Source organism: Saccoglossus kowalevskii, chromosome 1, assembly GCF_978046115.1.
Source record: "Saccoglossus kowalevskii chromosome 1, keSacKowa6.1, whole genome shotgun sequence".
Lineage (NCBI taxonomy): Eukaryota > Metazoa > Hemichordata > Enteropneusta > Harrimaniidae > Saccoglossus > Saccoglossus kowalevskii.
Window position 1 is genome coordinate 41,637,748 of NC_140641.1, and position 19,571 is coordinate 41,657,318.

Consider the following 19,571-nt stretch of genomic DNA (forward strand, 5'->3'; position numbering starts at 1 on the left):
TGTAGAGGATTGCGTGTTGTCAATGATGTATTCGAACATTTGTACTATTGTGTAGCGGATTGCGTGTTGACAATGATATATTCGAACACTTGTGCTATTGTGTAGCGGATTGCGTGTTGGCAGTGATATATTCGATCACTTGTACTATTGTGTAGCGAATTGCGTGTTGGCAATGATATATTCGAACACTTGTACTATTGTGTAGCGGATTGCGTGTTGGCAGTGATATGTTCGAACACGTGTGCTATTGTGTAGCGGATTGCGTGTTGGCAATGATATATTCGAACACTTGTACTATTGTGTAGCGGATTGCGTGTTGGCAGTGATATGTTCGAACACGTGTGCTATTGTGTAGCGGATTGCGTGTTGGCAATGATTTATTCGAACACTTGTACTATTGTGTAGCGTATTGCCTGTTGGCAATGATATATTCGAACACGTGTGCTATTATGTAGCGGATTGAGTGTTGGCAATGATATATTAGAACACTTGTACTATTGTTTAGCTGTGAAAATGAGAACGGAAAATAGGGGTCAAAGGACTACTATTAAAGACCGTCATCGAAATGAAATAATGAGTATACAATTACGCCTGTTATTTAAAAAAATGTGTAAAAGTAATCATCGTGAAGTGTGTAATGAAATAAAAATTGCTTATGTGAGGGCGCTATCGATACACATTTGAGTGTGTGTAAGTGTGTGAGAGAGAGGAAAAAAAATCTGGTGTGAGGGCGCTATATGAGTATTTTATATTTTCTTTATTCCGCACTATATGGCCACCATTTTTCATATTTTTTTCAGACGACCCCCTTTTCGGAAAACAATTATTTTTGATTTTTTCAGATTAATATTCAGTCTCCATTTTAGAAAATAATCCACTAAGTTATTAAGTAATCTTTGTAATCCAACAGGTGTGCTGCTGAACAACACCAAATCATCCGCATATAACAAATAAAAAAGTTTTAAAGTATTTATATACACAACTGATTCCCGTTCTTGTTGGAGGGCACTCTTAAGGTCATTTATGTAAAAGCAAAACAGTAAAGGTGAAATAACAGAACCCTGCTGCAGCCCAACATTAATATGGAAAAATTCAGTAACTCCCTTTGGGTTTTTCACAGCAGCCTTAATATTTTGATACATAGAATAAAGTGATTTAAACAGTTTCCCCTTAATCCCAATTTTTGACAACTTATAAAATAATGAACAATGGTGTACTCTATCAAATGCCTTTTCATAATCAATAAAGGCACAATAGAATCTAGCTCCAAGAGTATAAACATATTTTTCTACAAGGGTATAGAGAACAAAAATATTATTCAAAGTTGATTTACCTTTTTGAAATCCACTTTGTTCCTCAATTATTTTATTATATCGATTCAACCAATTACTTAACCTATCACTGAGAATACTTGTGTATACTTTACTTATAGTATTCAAAAGCATTATACTTCGATAGTTTGCTGGGTCATCCCTGCAACCCTTTTTGTATACTGGGGAAATTGGTCCCCTGCTCCATTCTATAGGAAACGCCCCTTGATCAAAAACTTTGTTATATAGACTGTACAACAGATCACATATGTCTAAAGGTGCAAATTTCCAAAACTCAGAAGGAATTCCATCTGGGCCAGGTGATTTATTAGCCTTCAGTTTATCCAAATTTTTCTTCACCTCTGTCATAGTAATTGGTTGGTTAAATTCTGCTAATTCCAAATCTACATCAGGTATACCAATATTCTCTATATCTAAATCAGTCATATAATCTTCGATTGAAGCGTAAAAATCATTGTAATTTTCATTTTCCACAAGAACCGGGGTAAACAAATTAGTGAAATAATTTGACCATTCCTCCATAGTAATATTTTCTGAAACATTAATTTTATGTTGCTTAAGTTTCTGCCAAAATTTATGAGAGTTTTTCTGTTTAGACAGGTTAATTAGTTCATCCCTTCTGAGCTTTTGAAATTCTGCTTTTTTCTCTTTAATGAGTTTTTGATAGGATTGTTTAGATGGAAGGTAATATTCAAGACTGTTCTGACTTTTTGTATGTCTATAATGATTAAGCGCTTTACTGACAGCACGTTTGGTGACTAAACATTCTTTATCAAACCAAACATTTCGAAAACACTCATTTAACTGTTTTGACTTGCACACCATATCTTTTCCACAAGTATAAATAATATTAGTTAAATTAGTAGCTGCGTCGTCTATATTTCCTTCTATCACATTCTCATAAAACTCATGTCTTAGATTTCTAATGCCCTCTGAATTAAAATTATTTCTATAAATATTTGCTTTTTTAGTATCCCATTTTAGTTTGTTCAGATTCTCAGTATTATGATGGACGGTATCAATAGTACTATTTTCATGCTTGGAAGACAGCATCATGGTAAGTTCAAGTGATAGATGGTCTGATTCAATTCTATTACCAATGAAAAAACCCGTAAAATTTGAGAGATTATTTGGGCTTGTTAAAATATAATCAACTACACTAGTGCCTATACCTGAAACATAAGTAAAATTTCCACTCCCTGTTTGTTTAAAGAGTCTTCCATTCACAATTTTAAGGTTGGTACTTTTACAAAATTCCAATAATTCCAAACCATATATATTACACTCATTATCCATAGATTCCCTTTGTGGAATATCATTAATAGTAGTAAACACATCACCCATAGGTAAGTGGTTCACATTACAATCAGAACTATCACTTTTATTACCCGTACGACCATTAAAATCTCCCCCAATTATTACCTTACAATCATATTTAGTGGAAAAAGTAACCAAATTATTTTCTAACTGATCAAATAAATATGGGTTTATAAAGTTAGAACCTTCAGGAGGCCTATACACACTTGCCACTATTAACACTGGGCTTTCCATATGTTTAATTAGAGACCATACTGAATAACTATCCTTATATATATATTCAATATCAAATTGAGCAATATTATTTTGATTAAATAGAATGGATATTCCCCCCGAGGCCCTCCCGAAATTCTTTTTCTTTACACCAGCGTTATGTATGGTTTTAAACCCTTCAATTTGAAAATCAAATTGTGAATCAACCCATGTTTCGAGAAGACACACAAAATCAAAAGACTTAACATAGTTCAACAAATCAGTGTCTAATAGTTTTCCGTATAAACCATTGATATTCCAAAATACAAATTTGAAATCTGTGGTTTCACACCTAGCAACTGCATTGTCAAAACTCGGGCTTTGACCTCCTTCCTATGGTAGCAATGGCGACGAATAATTCAGGCTACGCTATATGAGTAATTATCCAAAATTTCTGTTGCTGTTGCTGTTTTCTGTTGCAAAACAGTATTTAGACGGCAGTGGGACTCATGTTCAATCAAGAGACAGTTCACGAGTGCGATCTCTTCTATCTAACAATACGAATATGGACGGATACGTGACAGAAACTCATCACGACATATGTTCTAAAATATCGTTCAAAAACAGTTTAGTGGCCACATTCACATTCATACAGCTTTTCCATTGATCGTGCAGGTATAACCACACTTTAAGTGATTATGTGTATTTACATCACAAGAATTGTACTCATTTAGTGTATGGCCATCTAGATGATGACATGGGAGATGGGAAGACAAATGGAGATCAGATACATAATTGTTATAGTGGTTAAAATAGCTGTATCAGAAGAAAGTAACAAGGTTCGTATCATGTACTTTGGAAGTCCCAGGTAGTTTACTATTCGATACTCGGTCAAATTATCCCTGCCCATACCCGACATATGTACATGTATGTTATGCATAAGGGAAAATCTACATTCAACAATTGTATAGTACGATATGACCACATGTTCAGTAAAATGTGCCACTATGTCGCGAAAGCATAAGTACCAATCCCTTGGCAATCCTAGGGTCAAATATGTACCGCCACCAAACTACAAATCACTTCAAATAGACTATCACTCACAAACTGTCACGTATGTTATATCCCTATGTAGATTGCATGTCGCACTATTATATTTAAATGTATATTATCATATGTAGAATAAGTATCTCACAATTTATATACTGCAGTCTTGTATTCATAAGTAGATTTATCACATGTGTCATGCACTTTCCGCGAAATAACACCCGTGTGATATTTTGGTATTACACACTTTGAAAGTGACTTCACTCTTTAAATCTGTGATGTGATTGGCCAATACAGATAATTTCACCTTTGACCTAATCAGCAAAGTTAGTACTAAATTACGCATCACTTATGATGAGGCTAATTTTAATGACAAATTATGTAGAAATTATTAAATATTGTACTTATTAGATTTTTGGATGCTATATAATCTCTCATTTTATCGCTGTTAAATAAACAAAATGTTAAGATATTAATAAGTCTCAATTCTCCCAACCCGAAAATAGTTCGGGCATGATAATGTTTCGTCTGCTGTCAATCATAGAAATTTGCATCTTAACGTAAACAAACCATCAGCTGATCGGACGTTCAAAACCATGATATATATGGGCGACTTAACGTACCCAGTGAAGGTTCGTTTACGTTTTTTTCTTAGTCAGAACTGATAAACTGAGATCATGATCACTCGGCGTATCGTATGACTACAAAATGCAATGGGTAAAAATACACCAAAATACTGCAAGTACTAAATAAAATGATTCCACAACATGAATTTATTTTTCTATTTATACTTAACAAATGTAAAATTTCTTTTCGTGACAGAAAATGCTTCCTTGGCTGAAGCGACAGCACATATCACTCACAGCGACGGCGACGGCGCCGAGGCCGGGCCTTCGTGACCGGGTCTTCATGACGATGTCAATCGAAATCCAACAAAACAAAAACACAGCCAAGAAAGCCTATATGATATGAGATTACTGAGCCAATTTTAAAGACACCAGAAATAAACGAAGCTAGAGAAATCCACGAAATCCCTCCAAATGAACTGGAAATAATTCTATGCTGATTCTTTATCAGTGTTCGTAAACCAAGCGGTGATGACTACGAGCTTACCTTCTTACGATCTATGCTTTCTAGCTTTGAACTTCGCCTGAAACGACACAAATACATGTATTCACTGATCAGTAGTATTGAGTTTAATGAGGTGCGGGGAAAAAATAGCAAAACAGAATCAGGACAGTTTGGGTCCCACGGTCCTAAAACCATAATAAACCCCAAAATATACCACCAAGACAAATAATGCAGATCTCCGGTCATCGTAACATTCAGTCCGTCAATGCCTACGGCACTATATCAGACCAAACCAACACAGAGAAATTTCTGACATTTAAAATAATCAAGAAGCCATCCCTAACTGTAGCACATCATCCATACATTCTGTCATGCAACCTCAATCACAAAGTAACATCGCGTTCCAGTTTACACCAACCAATATCAGCCATCATGCCTCGATCTTGAGTTCACAATCAACACCGATATTTGGAGGCCCCCATCTCGGACGGATTATTTAAAGCGGGAGAGTCGCCACCTGCGCATGCGCCAGATAGCCATAGCGTGTCATTGTCAAACAAGCATCTATCCACGAGCCTTTGCGTTTTTAACGTGTGTTGTTATCGTCGCTTGGGACTCGTTTCCCGCGCGTGCTGTACACGTACGCTGTACAGCAAGTCTCAGAAGTATTGGGGCAGCAAATTTGCAAACTTGCTAGCGAATTGGCTAACTGCTTGGGTTTTGACTAAACAGTTGGCTTTCGAATCTCGCTGGTGCCGACTTGTGATCGCGTCCACTCTGGACGATTCCATATTGCAGTAGGGGACATAGAATGCTTTTTACGCAGCCTGGTACATGTCTGGATTCCCCTATGAGTAATTTGAGCCCCCGGTTTGAGCCTGGAAATAACCAGTCAGCTGGCGTACAAGTGATAATATGATAAATGCTATTATTTCACCGATATTATATGGGGGGTAGCCATCTTGAACACTGCTTGAAACTACAAAATGTAAATAGTCAAGTTGAGAAACATTTTCCTACAAATCAGTTATGAAACAAAGCAGATGCTGCATGTGTACTTTGATTGTGGGTATTAGAAATAGATCAGATTCTGTGGGAGTTGGTCCAGACGCTACTATGCCGGTGTTCTCTGGGGTACGGATGACGTTGTCGGAAACACCCGCTTCGATCGCTACGGTCACTTCTCTGTCAGAGGATTTGTTTGTATACCCCAAACTGCGAGACAGGATACTAGACATTCCTTGACTCTGATTATTGATGAATTTGTTGGTGTAAGACCGAGCACTAGCTTCGTGTTTATGTCTGGTTTCAACTCCTGCAGAATCTAACACAGTGCACGCAGTTGCCCTAACACAATGATTTGTATAAATTGTCAACAATTTCGCTGCTATCGAAATCTCTTTCAATCATCGATCCCAATTTATTTTCACCAAGGGGTGAATTACAATACCAGACTGTGTAAGTGGGTGTTACATTTACACGGGGCCTCTGAAACAACGCAGTTTGCCCTGGCTGCAATTTGGACAAATACATTTGAAATGCTACAACGGGACAATTTTCGCCACCAGTAGAAGGCTTAGTCTTTTCCACGAAACGAAATAAAACTATATCAAATTTGTTAACGACATTGAAAATCGCCACGTCATAGAAATAGATTTCTCGAGAAGATTTAGTTTGCAGCTCAATAAATACGAGTAACTAACATGATAGCTCAATAAATAAATACGAGTAACCTAACATGGCATGACCGCCATTTCGATTGACAAAACATGGAACGACCCAAACGATCCAAACTACCCCAAAACGAGCCAAATGAGTCACAAACGAGCTTAAATTGGGCACAAAATCAAAGAGGCTGAGCGATCAGCCATTTTTGAAAGGATACTTTGAACTGGCAGTTGGAGGCGCTGTTCCCATCTCGCTAATTAGCCGAAGTCCCAGAAGAAGTCAACACAAGTAAATAAATAAAAAATCGTAATGAATATATGCACGTATGCAATTAATAAAATGATAAAGACACTAATACACAATTATAATACATCAGCAAATAATACATTGGTCCATGGCTAACCTAAGTTTTCCAAAAACTATTAATATTTGGTTTGTGGCGTAATTTCAATGAATTAATTAGCAGTAAGCAATTTAGATTTAGAGTTTAGCTGTAATTTTCATAGTTTTACCTGTGGTAGTAACATTTGGTTTTTAAAAAAAGGATTTTGAAATGGGCGGCTAAAAAAACTACTTTTATGTTTAGAAAGAACTCCCTGCGAACGGGAGCCAACGCAGCCAAAAACTGTTCTCGCATGAATGATACGTCACAATTCAACAAGCAACGCTCATAATATCGCCCATTCTTCCAAAAACTGTAATTTATATCATGAAATCTAGGATACCCCGCCACGTGTAAAAGATGTTCTATGTCATTCCCTTTAATTTCGATTAACACTAGCTGCAAACGTTATGTGAAGGAGCATAGTGGGTCCTCTTCTGGGCATATCCAATGCCACATAATTAAAACATTTTACTGAGGCACAAAGTATATGTATGGTGTAACCTTTCCTGAATTACATTGTCCCAAATATATTATATAACTGGACACATATGTTGGTTGACGTTGACTGTATCTGTTCAGTATGTGTAATGTGGATAAAGTTGCGTAAATATGTTACCAACAGACACATTTAAGGTGCCTTACATTACAAATAATGGGTGTTATTGTAGTATTTGTGACGTCACACCTACCACGGTAACTATGTCACTACCCTATTCGAAAAACGTTAGGTTAAAGTTTGTAGTTGCTGCATTGCATAGAAAAAATCACAATATTTGTTAAGCGATTTAATTCAAGCACGCACTGAATACGTCATACAATTTACTTTCAGGGAAACGCGATACAGGGTATATAAAGTATTTTCAAGTTACGGTTACCCATTTGCTTTTCCCCCAGATCTTAGTAATCAAAACGAAGTACACATCAGATACGAAATTCACGTCATGCCACTCGTCAGTCAGTCACACTCTCAAGTAATGTTGTTATGTTAAATACCAGAACACCTTGTGATCCGAATTGATTGTGTTGATACTAAAGGCTACAATCGTTGTTTTATCGTTATTTTCTTTACTTCGATCAGCTGTTTTGTCTCGAGGACTAAGTGGCTAGTTCGTCGTAGTTGTGCTGCTTGAATGGAATGATCACTGTGACATTTGACCTATATAATTCATCACGACGTAGAAATTAATCAATGGAAATTAAATAATTACCAGTTTCAAAAATAACATTACCACTGGAGTTATGTAGCCTGTGGTAGTGAAACTGCTCTATGTGTCATGTGACGTATTATGACAGCCATAACACCATGGCATCGTCCTAACAGTTTGAGCATGGAGGTATAAGTTTATAACTCCATGGTTTGACCGACATAAAGTAACTTTCATTCCCACATGTTAACACATCTTCTCATCTTTTAGCAGAAGCCAGGCGAGCTCATGAGCCAACTAATAATATATATACCGTTTGAATTGAGTACGGAGTCTGCAGACATAATGTGGTATATAGTTTGTGTATCGTATTGAGTTGGCATCAGTTGGCATACTTGGCATCATATCACTCAATGTATCATGTAGCATGGGCGGATGATTGCGGGGCTAATGTAACATATGACCAATCGCGGTCATCTCATAATGATCGAGGATGACGGATCGATAATATTTAAACACATTTTATCCTTTGAGTGTTCTGGGTAAACCCGAGTACGGGTGACATATAAAAACAATTGTGTTGCATGAACGCATTTAACTAACCAGTAGAAAGCGCGACAAGTCGGGGATTTTCCATTAAAACTCGTGAGTAGAATTTGTCAAAAATATACAGAGAAAATTTCATAAAACAAACGTTTAAAAAAATAACTTACTCCTATAATAGAGCGGAGACAATATTACAGCTGCTCCATCGTGAACAAATCCAGTTCAAAACTTAAGAACAAAGTAATTGTCTTCCAACATTTCTAACGTTCAACTCTATATTTTTTATAGTGTCATCCACAGTGATTCAGACAATTAAATGGGCGAGTCCGTTTTTCGATCTAAGTACAACAATGCCCTCAAATTTCGTAGCTTATAAATTCACCCCCAGCCAAATTTACTGGTCGCTCTTATCACAAGTTACAACGCAATTTTACAACGCGTGAGACTGTCTTTTGTGAAAAACGCGTTGTATTATCCCTCCATCTTTAAGATACAGGCCGGGCGATACTGAGCAACATAATAATTAACGCATTTTAATTTTAATATAATTTTACAGTTTTTTATTCTTACTAAACAGTTTTTTTATGCCTTTTGTTTGTTTTTCCATTTCCAGTACAGCTTCGAAATAGTAGGTTCAGACTTTATTTATGTATTTAATTAATTATTGGAATGCCTTATTTAATTAGTTAATTTACTGGTTACTTCTTATTAATTATCTAGTATAGTGTTTATTTTGTTAATAATTATTTATTACTTAACATTATTATGCATTAGTTTGTTTATTGTGTTATAATTATTTAGTATTTACTTGCTCATATTATCAAGCGATTTTTATTAATTTATTGTGTCGTTTGGGGATAGCGCCCCCAAATGTCAGTTCCAAGTATCCTTTCAAAAATGGCTGATCGCTCACCCTTTTTATTTTGTTCCTAATTTTGGTGACTCGTTTGGGTAGTTTTTGGTCCGCTTGGGTCGTTTTTGACTCGTTTTGGGGTAGTTTGGCTCTTTTTGGTTCGTTTGTCTCGTTTTGGGTCATTCCATGTTTTGTCAATCGAAATGGCAGTCATGCCATTATGATGTTATAGTTACTCGTATTCATTTATTGAGCTGTCATGATGTTAGTTACTGGTATTTATTGAGCTGCAGACTAAATATTCTCAAGAAATTTATTTCTATGTCGTGGCGATTTTCGATGTCGTTAAAAAATTTGATTTAGTTTTGTTTTGTTTCGTTTCATTTCGTTTCGTTTCGTGGAAAATACTAAACCCCGGTAGAATACATTTTAACCTGTGTTTCGAAATCTCAGAATATGTACATTCTACATACCGGGTTTCGTTGTAGCTTTATTGGATGCGATAGCTATATTTTGTCAAACTTCCAAATCCCTCTCGATCCCTGCGGCCTAAATGAATGGTCAAATCGAACCGAATTGTACGTAACAGACTCAGCGGGTCGCTAGTTGTCATCACCCCACTAGACGTTAACTTTCTCAAGTCGAAGGTGGTAATTGGCGTTTTATGACAAATTGTATCCAGTCCGTCTGCCTTGAGATGTTTTATTAACGCAGTGAAGATGTTGTTTGCAGCAGTTGACCTCTCTGTCGTGGATTATATTGATTTGTCGGTGGTATGGTGGCGAGGTGAGATACCGATTGATGGCTGCACGCATTCCCGATAGGCTTGAGTTGGAGTACCGCTCCCCATCTCAGCTTCTCATCAGGTGGGAGAAATTCAGAATTTGAATCTTCGAAAAATGAAATGAACGATTTATTGCAAATGATGTCTGTGTCAAGAGGACCAGCCCGGAATGTTTTGTTTGTAAACAAAAGGACGAACAATAGTATGATCGATGTTGAAGTCACTCACCTTTCACAATTTTCACTCCCCACGCTGGTTGCTTTATGGTTGTTTTCTCGTCTTTTAGCAACTCAATATTCAGTTGTCAAGGTCAATTTCATTAAAATTGGCAAAGCGTTTCTTTCTCGGAGTCTGGACGAATTCTTCGGTTTCAGCAAGAAAGTCTTGCTCTAACAGCTCCCATACATGATACTCGGCCATGTTTATGTTACAGACAACGAAAACATGTCGCAAAAATAGCATGTAAAAATTGTAGGTTGTACAATTTATTTTTATTTAACCACTGCTAAAATAAAATATGTATATAATATCTTCATTCTATCAATATTACTCCAAAATTTCCCTAATATTTAAATGCCCTTCCCGTTATTTGTTTACGAATTACACTTGTACTCTTATTTTTGGGCCTTATTTGGAACACCATAACTGTGCATTATGCTCTATTTAACCATGGCTCGCATAACCAATCACAATGATGCATCCATGGCAGTGATACACGGGTATAATATAATACGTATCACAAACTCGTACCTTATATTGACTGCATAGTCTTACATTCCTATATAAATAAATTTTATATACGTGTAATTTTATGAGGATTGCATATCACTTGCACATATCAGCATGTTGATTGCATTTCAGACATTCGTATTCGTCTGAATATTACATATCGTGCTTATAGCTTTATATGCGAATTTCATGTCCTACACTTGTATTCATAAGTAGATTTCTATTCTTATACAGATTATATTTCACGAACTTGCACTTATATAATACATGTCACAGATTTATATTCTTATGTAAACTGCATATCACATTCGCGTGTAGATTGCAAATTAGACACTTATACTCATGTGTCCGACAGTGTAAGACCTGCTTCATTATTGCTTCAGAAGTGATTTGCAGGCCTTACACTGTGACACCATGTGTGGGCTATAAACTATATATTTGTATTCATTTATAAACTGTATACTGTACACTTGTATCCACGTGACTGATGAGAGCCTATCACAAACTTGTATCCACGTGATGAGAGCCTATCACAAACTTGTATCCACGTGATGAGAGCCTATCGCAAACTTGTATCCACGTGATGAGAGCCTATCGCAAACTTGTATCCACGTGATGAGAGCCTATCGCAAACTTGTATCCACGTGATGAGAGCCTATCACAAACTTGTATCCACGTGATGAGAGCCTATCGCAAACTTGTATCCACGTGATGAGAGCCTATCGCAAACTTGTATCCACGTGATGAGAGCCTATCGCACACTTGTATTTACGTGTTCATATAACACACTTGTTTATATCACATACTGGTGTTAATATATATTTAGAACAACGCGCTTCCTGATTCATTCTTTATTTAACATCGTTTACAACTAACTGTTTACATCTAAAAAGATAGGTGCAACATGTGCTTTTCTATTTAACCATTATAAAATTTAATGATAGTAAATACTCACTTATCTCAGTTTTACATACGTACTAAATTATTGGAAAAAAATATGATATAGTCTAGCTCTAAGGCCAGGAGTACAAAACACGATAAAAATAATATTTCACATAATAATATTGATTCTGACAACTGAAAGTATGAAAATGTACTTTATTGCTATTATACTAAATACGTGAATCTAACCATGTATTCCAATTGTTCTCGTTTTAATCCCGAGTAACGACGCCCTCGCGCTCATGCTTATCGCAGTGACGTCACGGTTGACGTAAGTGTTGCGTGGGTGAATCAGATTGAAAGTAGATATGGACCCTGGATATAGAGATTTATGTAATGAATGACTCACATGACGTCATTGAACACCGGACGCGCAGTGTGCTGACAGTATGATCGACAAAGCAAGTGATATTTTGCAAATATTATATACAGAAAGAATGATATTGCATTTATACGTTGATGAATAGAGGCCGATCACTGAATATATGCTGTGTTATTGTGATACACGACTAAATCATGCAATATGCGGAGATATTTGCAAACTAATTCTTCACACTTCGCATGTGGAATTTCAACCATGCATCATCATAACTCCTCCATGTGAACCGATGTTTTAACCTGTAGAAATATCAGTAACTTCCAACATCAGAACGCCCTCAACGATCAATGACTCTGAGTTTACCTTATGGTACACGTTCTTGACTAGCATAGATATACATGTTTTGGGTAGTGGGCGATTTTGGACAATAATTACATGTACGTGATGTGTTAGCTGTGCTCTTTATTTGGGCGTTGTTGTCCATTTAACAACATTGGAAGCAAACTGTCTGGAAAACCAGACGAGTTGAAAGGTCGTGCATGGTGGCCCAGTAACCTCGATAACATGAGAGGAGAATTTCTCTACAGGAAGGTAGATTAATTAATATGCTCATATGTACGTAAGTCTGTGTTGAAACAAAGTACTTTAATTACCCGGGGACTACTGAAATGCCGTTGTCACTTTGCATTATGGCACATAGACGGGTCACAGGTCAGATGTACTATATACCATACTGTCTGGAATGCGTCTACTGCAACGAACAAACTAACAACATGGCAGTTGAATCATTGCTATACTGGTAACGGAACCGGCGGGGCTTTCCAAAAAGTAAAGAAGGGTTTCATGAGAACAATGGGTAACGTAAATACTAAGATCATATCGACCAGTACATTTGTACAGGGTTCCTTAATTTGTTTTATAGAAACCATTTAATAATACTAGATTATGTTAATGGTTAGCGTAATCACACAACGCATTCCCTAACTAACCACATAGCGGAAAACCGACAGCAGTCAATGAAATATTTATGTATATCAACGTTTTAGTGAGATGGAAAATACAGTGTGATAATATTTTGATATTTATCTCTGGTGTCTGGTTTTCGATAAGCCGTCTTTTTAGGAACCGGATATTGGTAACTTTCCGCGACATCTGGTTGGCGACAGTAACAAAAATGTGTGTATTTAAAAACAATGCGATATATATCAGTGGTAAAATGGAGATGACAAGAGAGCTATGTATAACTATGACATGTATTATTGGTTGTCAATTAGAATTGAAGTCTACGTTTTCACTAAACCGCGTCAGAGTATGGAACATGTCGTCTACAAGGTAGGTTATTTATCCTTTTGTGTATTGAACAAAATAATGTGTTCTTCGTATCTGTGTAAGCGTAGTTAGGGTCAGAGTATTGGTTTATTGTACAATCTGTCATTAATATGTGAGATGCTATTTGTGTTTTATCTTCTCCCAGCTTGTATACAATTATACTGTCTTATTACTTGTGCTGTAGGTATTGTATTTCTCGTGATTGTGGCATTTGTTGACAAGGTGATACTGAACTTGAAAGCAGCAACTGTGATAATTTACATGAATAAACAGACATGCAATTACAATTTGTGTTCACCTTGTGCTGTTCTTGGGTGAGCCCAGAGGAATATTATTATAATAAATTATCACGCCCACGCAATATTAAAATCAATGCTAAATTCATTCAAATAGATGTGTTATTCGTAGTTGTTACAATGTAATCTATTTTACTTCTATATTGTAAGTAGAATTAACCACATTAATAGTAACTAGATGGTTAGATTTTATAATAATTAGAGATGTTCATAACATACTACGAATACTGTAATCTATATTGTACATGATGTATTATGAGATTGACCACAATAAACACTTTTTTCACAGCTGATGATGATCAATGAACCATTGTACAGCATTCCCAATACATACATCTGGACCAACTCATAACAAATATTATATACTCCAATATTACTTTCTCATTTCCAGGTTTCCGATGACGATGCTTGAGCGGAAGGTAATGGTGACATCGGCAATTTTACGTAGGTAGGCTACCCGACACTGCAAGTGACAACTAAACCTAAAAATAGTATCTTTATATAACCAGATTAGATATTCAATTATTCGGTTCAAGCATTTTGCTTGTATTGTCCATTAACATTATTTGAGGGTTAAATGGACATTGGTTGAAGAAAGAATTTGGGAAATTAATACGTAGGATTGTGGTTGGTTATTTAAGTAAACTGACTCGAATAAGCATAAATATTAGTAATAGGGACAATAATATCCCATACAAAGGGAGTACTGGAAACCGTATTTGAATAGTTAACACTCAGATAGCAAGACATAATATATGGATTTGGAATGAAGATAAGATTGCTTGATACAGAATAGTAGTATTCAATGTAAAGAAACATTTCTGGAGACCGCAGTTGAGAAGTTAACACTCAGATAGCAAAACATAATATATGGGTTTGTAAAGAAAATAATATTGGTTGATACAGGATAATAACATTCCATGTAAAGGGAATTTCTGGAGACCCCAGATGAGAAGTTAACACTCAGATGAGCAAAACATAATATATGGTTTTAGAATGAAGATAGTATTGGTTGATACAGGATAGTAACATTATGTGTAAAGGAAGTTTCTGGAGACTGCAGTTGAGAGGTAAACTGGCAGATAAGCAAACCATAATACATGGGTTTGAAATGAAAATAGTATTGGTTGATACAGGATAATTAAAACTCCATGTAAAAGGAATTTCAGATGAGAAGGTAACACTCAGGTAGCAAAACATGATATATTGGTTTGTAAAGAAAATAATATTGGTTGATACAGGATAATAACATTTCATGCAAAGGGAATTTCTGCAGACCCCAGAAGAGAAGTTACCACTCAGATGAGCAAAACATAATATATGGTTTTAGAATGAAGATAGTATTGGTTGATACAGGATAGTAATATTATGTGTAAAGGAAGTTTCTGGAGACTGCAGTTGAGAGGTTAACTGGCAGATAAGCAAACCATAATACATGGGTTTGAAATGAAAATAGTATTGGTTGATACAGGATAATTAAAACTCCATGTAAAAGGAATTTCAGATGAGAAGTTAACACTCAGATAGCAAAACATGATATATGGTTTTGAAATGAAGATAATATTGGTTGATAAAGGGTAATAACATTCCATGTAGAGGGATTTTTTGGAGACCGTAGTTGAATAGTTAACAGTCAGATACCAAAACATATTATATGGGTTTATAATAAAGATAATATTGGTTGATACAGGATATTAACACTCCATGTAAATGAATGTCTGGAGACCTCAGATGAGAAGTTGACACTCGGATAGCAAAATATAATATATGGGTTTGGAATGAAGATAATATTGGTTGACGAAAGATATTAAAACTCCATGTAAAGGGAATTTCTGAACACTTTAGATGAGAAGTTAACTCCCAGATAGCAAAACATAATATATGGGTTTGCAATGAAGATAGTATTGGTTGATACAGGATAATAACATTCCATGTAAAGGGAATTTCTGGAGACTTCAGTTTAATAGTTAATACTCAGATAGCAAAACATGATATATGATTTGGAATGAAGATAATATTGGTTGATACAGAATAATAACATTCCCATATAAAGGGAATTTCTGGAGACCTCAGGTGAGAGGTTAATCCTCAGATAGCAAAATATAATATATGGGTTTGGAATGAAGATAATATCGGTTGATACAGAATAATAACATCCCATGTAAATGGAATTTCTGGAGACTTCAGTTTAATAGTTAATACTCAGATAGCAAAACATAATATATGAGTTTTCAATGAGGATATTTTTAATCGATGTAAGGTATTAACATCCCATGTTGAGGGAATTTCTGGAGACCTCATATGAGAAATAAAGTCTAAGATAGCAAAACATAATATATTGGTTTGGAATAAAGAAATTATTGATTAATACAGGATGTTAACATTCCATATAAAGGGATTTTTTGGAGACCTCAGATGAGAAGTTGACACTCAGATAACAAAATATAATATATGGGCTTGGAATGAAGATAATATTGGTTGACAAAGGATGATAAACTCCATGTAAAGGGAATTTCTGAACACCTTAGATGAGAAGTTAACTCCCAGATACCAAAACATAATATATAGGTTTGCAATGAAGGTAGTATTGGTAGATACAGGATAATAACATCCCATGTAAAGGGAATTTCTGGAGATTTCAGTTTAATAGTTAACACTCAGATAGCAAAACATAATATATGGGTTTTGAATGAAGATACTTTATTATCGATGTAATGTAGTAACATTCTATGTTAAGGGAATTTCTGGAGACCTCATATGAGAAATAAAGTCTAAGATAGCAAAACATAATATATAATTTGGAATGAAGATAATATTGGTTGGTACATGACAATAACATTCCATATAGAGGATATTTCTGGAGACTTCAGATGAAAAGTTAAGTCTAAGATAGCAAAACATAATATATGGGTTTGGAATGAAGATAGTATTGGTTGATGCAAGATAATAACACTCCTTGAACAGGGATTTTCTGGAGACCTCAGATGCGAAGTTAACTCGCAGATAGCAAAACATGATATATGATTTGGAATGAAGATAATATTGGTTAATACAGAATAATAACATTCCCATATAAAGGGAATTTCTGGAGACCTCAGGTGAGAGGTTAATCCTCGGATAGCAAAATATAATATATGGGTTTGGAATGAAGATAATATCGGTTGATACAGGATAATAACATCCCATGTAAAGGGAATTTCTGGTGACTTCAGTTTAATAGTTACTACTCGGATAGCAAAACATAATATATGAGTTTTGAATTAAAATATTTTTTATCGATGTAAGGTAGTAACATTCTATGTTGAGGGAATTTCTGGAGACCTCATATGAAAATTAAAGTCTAAGATAGCAAAACATAATATATAATTTGGAATGAAGATAATATTGGTTGGTACATAACAATAACATTCCATATAGAGGATATTTCTGGAGACCTCAGATGAGACGTAATTCTCAAATAGCAAAACATAATATATCGGTTTAGAATGACGATAGTATTGGTTGATACAGAATAATAACACTCAAGGTAAAGGGAATTTCTGGAGACTTCAGATGAGAAGTTAAGTCTAAGATAGCAAAATATAATATGTGGGTTTGAATGAAGATAATATTGGTAGATACAAGATAATAACATTCCATATAAAGAGAGTTTCTGGAGACCTCAGATGTGAAGTTAACACCCTGATAGCAAAACATAATATATGATTTAGAATGAAAATAATATTGGTTGATATAAGAGAATAACACTCCATGTAAAAGGAATTTCTGAACGCCTCAGATGAATAGTTAACACTCAGATAGCAAAACATAATATATGGTTTTGGAATGAAGATAGTATTGGTAGATATAACACTCCATGTAAAGGGATTTTCTGGAGACCTCAGATGCGAAGTTAAATCTCAGATAGCAAAACATAATATATGATTTAGAATGAAAATAATATTGGTTGATATAAGAACATAATATATGGGTTTGGAATGAAGATAGTATTGGTTGATACAGGATAATAACATTCTATGTAAAGGGAATTTCTGAGAACCTCAGATGAGAAGTTAAGTCTGAGATAGCAAAATATAATATATGTGTTTGAATGAAGATAAAATTGGTTGATAAAGGTTAATAACATTCCGTATAAAGGGAATCTATGTATACATCAGTTGAATAGTTAGTTCTCAGATAGCAAAACATAATATATGTGTTTTGAATAAATACTGGTTAAAACAGCACAATTCTTGCAGCACCGTTCTTGCAATAGAGCAATGAGATTGATCTGATACCACGCAATGTTTTTTTTGTAGGTGTGAATGTGTGAAGCCTTAATTGCGAAGTTAATATACTATAAGAATGATATTAACATAAGATTGGTTGAATGCAGGAAAATATATTCTAGATTGGATGGATCTCTGGAGTCTAATTTGGTAAGCTTACTCACAGGTAGCAACTATAGGATTGTGGTTGGTTGATTTGAAAATGAGAAAGAATTTAATGAATACAGAACAATGAGATTATATTTATTTGAAGTTTGAGGAGACCTCAGATGAGTGGCTAACATAGTGGAGAATTAAATATAGAATTTAGACACCATGGGTGGATTGGGTTTCAAAGATTTTGGATTGGTTGGATACAGAATATTCCGAGTATAAAAGAAAAAAATGTATAGATATCAGGATACAGGAACTTCATTGGTTGCATAAGTAAATACAGGACTATCATAAATCAGTAGAAAGTTACATCAATGTAGAGATGTCAGCTGAGACGCCAACACTTCTACAAATGTAGAACTTTGGTTGGTTATATGATAATATTTCTTTTGAATCTGTCTTGCTCTATATTGAATAGAGTTTCTTTTGTTAGATTTCATTAAAGACACTAACTAATAGTTCAAATATTGGTTGAATATGGCATAGTTACGTTAATGTTACTTGAGTGATGTAGGCCTCTTATTTCTTACAAAATACATTCGATTGTGACTCCTATGTGAAGCAGGATGTGCAACCGTGGGGCCATATATTGTGACTCCTATGTGAAGCAGGATGTGCAACCGTGGGGCCATATATTGTGACTCCTATGTGAAGCAGGATGTGCAACCGTGGGGCCATATATTTAGTTATTGCAATAAGTTCTAGATATTTGAATTGTATAGATACCTCAGTTAATATCTGCTAGACAAACATATGATTGTGATTGGCTGCAAAGGTAAATTGATTCAAGATTCAATACAGTTCGGGTGGCCTAATCCAGTTTGCAATATATAGAATGTATTTGATGCAGGACTATGATATTCGGAGAAGAAAGATTTATTTGACATCAAACAAAAGTAAAATTGGTTTTAATGTATTGGGTGGAGTAACACTGAGCATTTTGATTAGGTGCATAGGTAAAGTTAAAACAGCTCAACAAAAAACTCAGAACATTATTTGCATAGTTCTGCCAAAAAACAAATATTAAAATTAAATAGACAACACCCCACAATCGTCGATGATAGCATCCATCTTTGATTAACAATACAGATCTGTTCATTTACGCAAAAGGTCCAAATTTGCGAGAATTAAAAATATCATCCATCAAAATTAGCATTCAAATTACGCCCAAGCGAACCAGTCACCAGAAACCAACA

At 35.2% G+C, this 19,571-nt stretch overlaps 1 protein-coding gene and 1 long non-coding RNA gene across 2 annotated transcripts; one reads left to right on the forward strand and one right to left on the reverse strand.

Annotated features, from left to right (window-relative positions):
- Nucleotides 1-785: 785 nt before the first annotated feature.
- On the reverse strand, nucleotides 786-2,882 carry LOC146750892 (uncharacterized). Its single transcript, XM_085497916.1, has one exon. The coding sequence runs from the start codon at nucleotides 2,880-2,882 to the stop codon at nucleotides 786-788; it is 2,097 nt and encodes a 698-aa protein (XP_085354042.1).
- A 10,206-nt stretch (nucleotides 2,883-13,088) lies between these two features.
- LOC144349493 (uncharacterized) lies at nucleotides 13,089-18,840 on the forward strand. The gene is made up of 4 exons (XR_013419975.2): nucleotides 13,089-13,185; nucleotides 13,440-13,661; nucleotides 14,346-14,402; nucleotides 18,253-18,840. It is a non-coding gene; the product is annotated as an uncharacterized LOC144349493 (long non-coding RNA).
- The last annotated feature ends 731 nt before the right edge of the window (nucleotides 18,841-19,571 follow it).

What these genes read in the sequence shown, in the direction of transcription:
- LOC146750892 (XM_085497916.1), bottom strand. Translation starts at nt 2,882, where the DNA reads ATGGAAAGCCCAGTGTTAATAGTGGCAAGTGTGTATAGGCCTCCTGAA.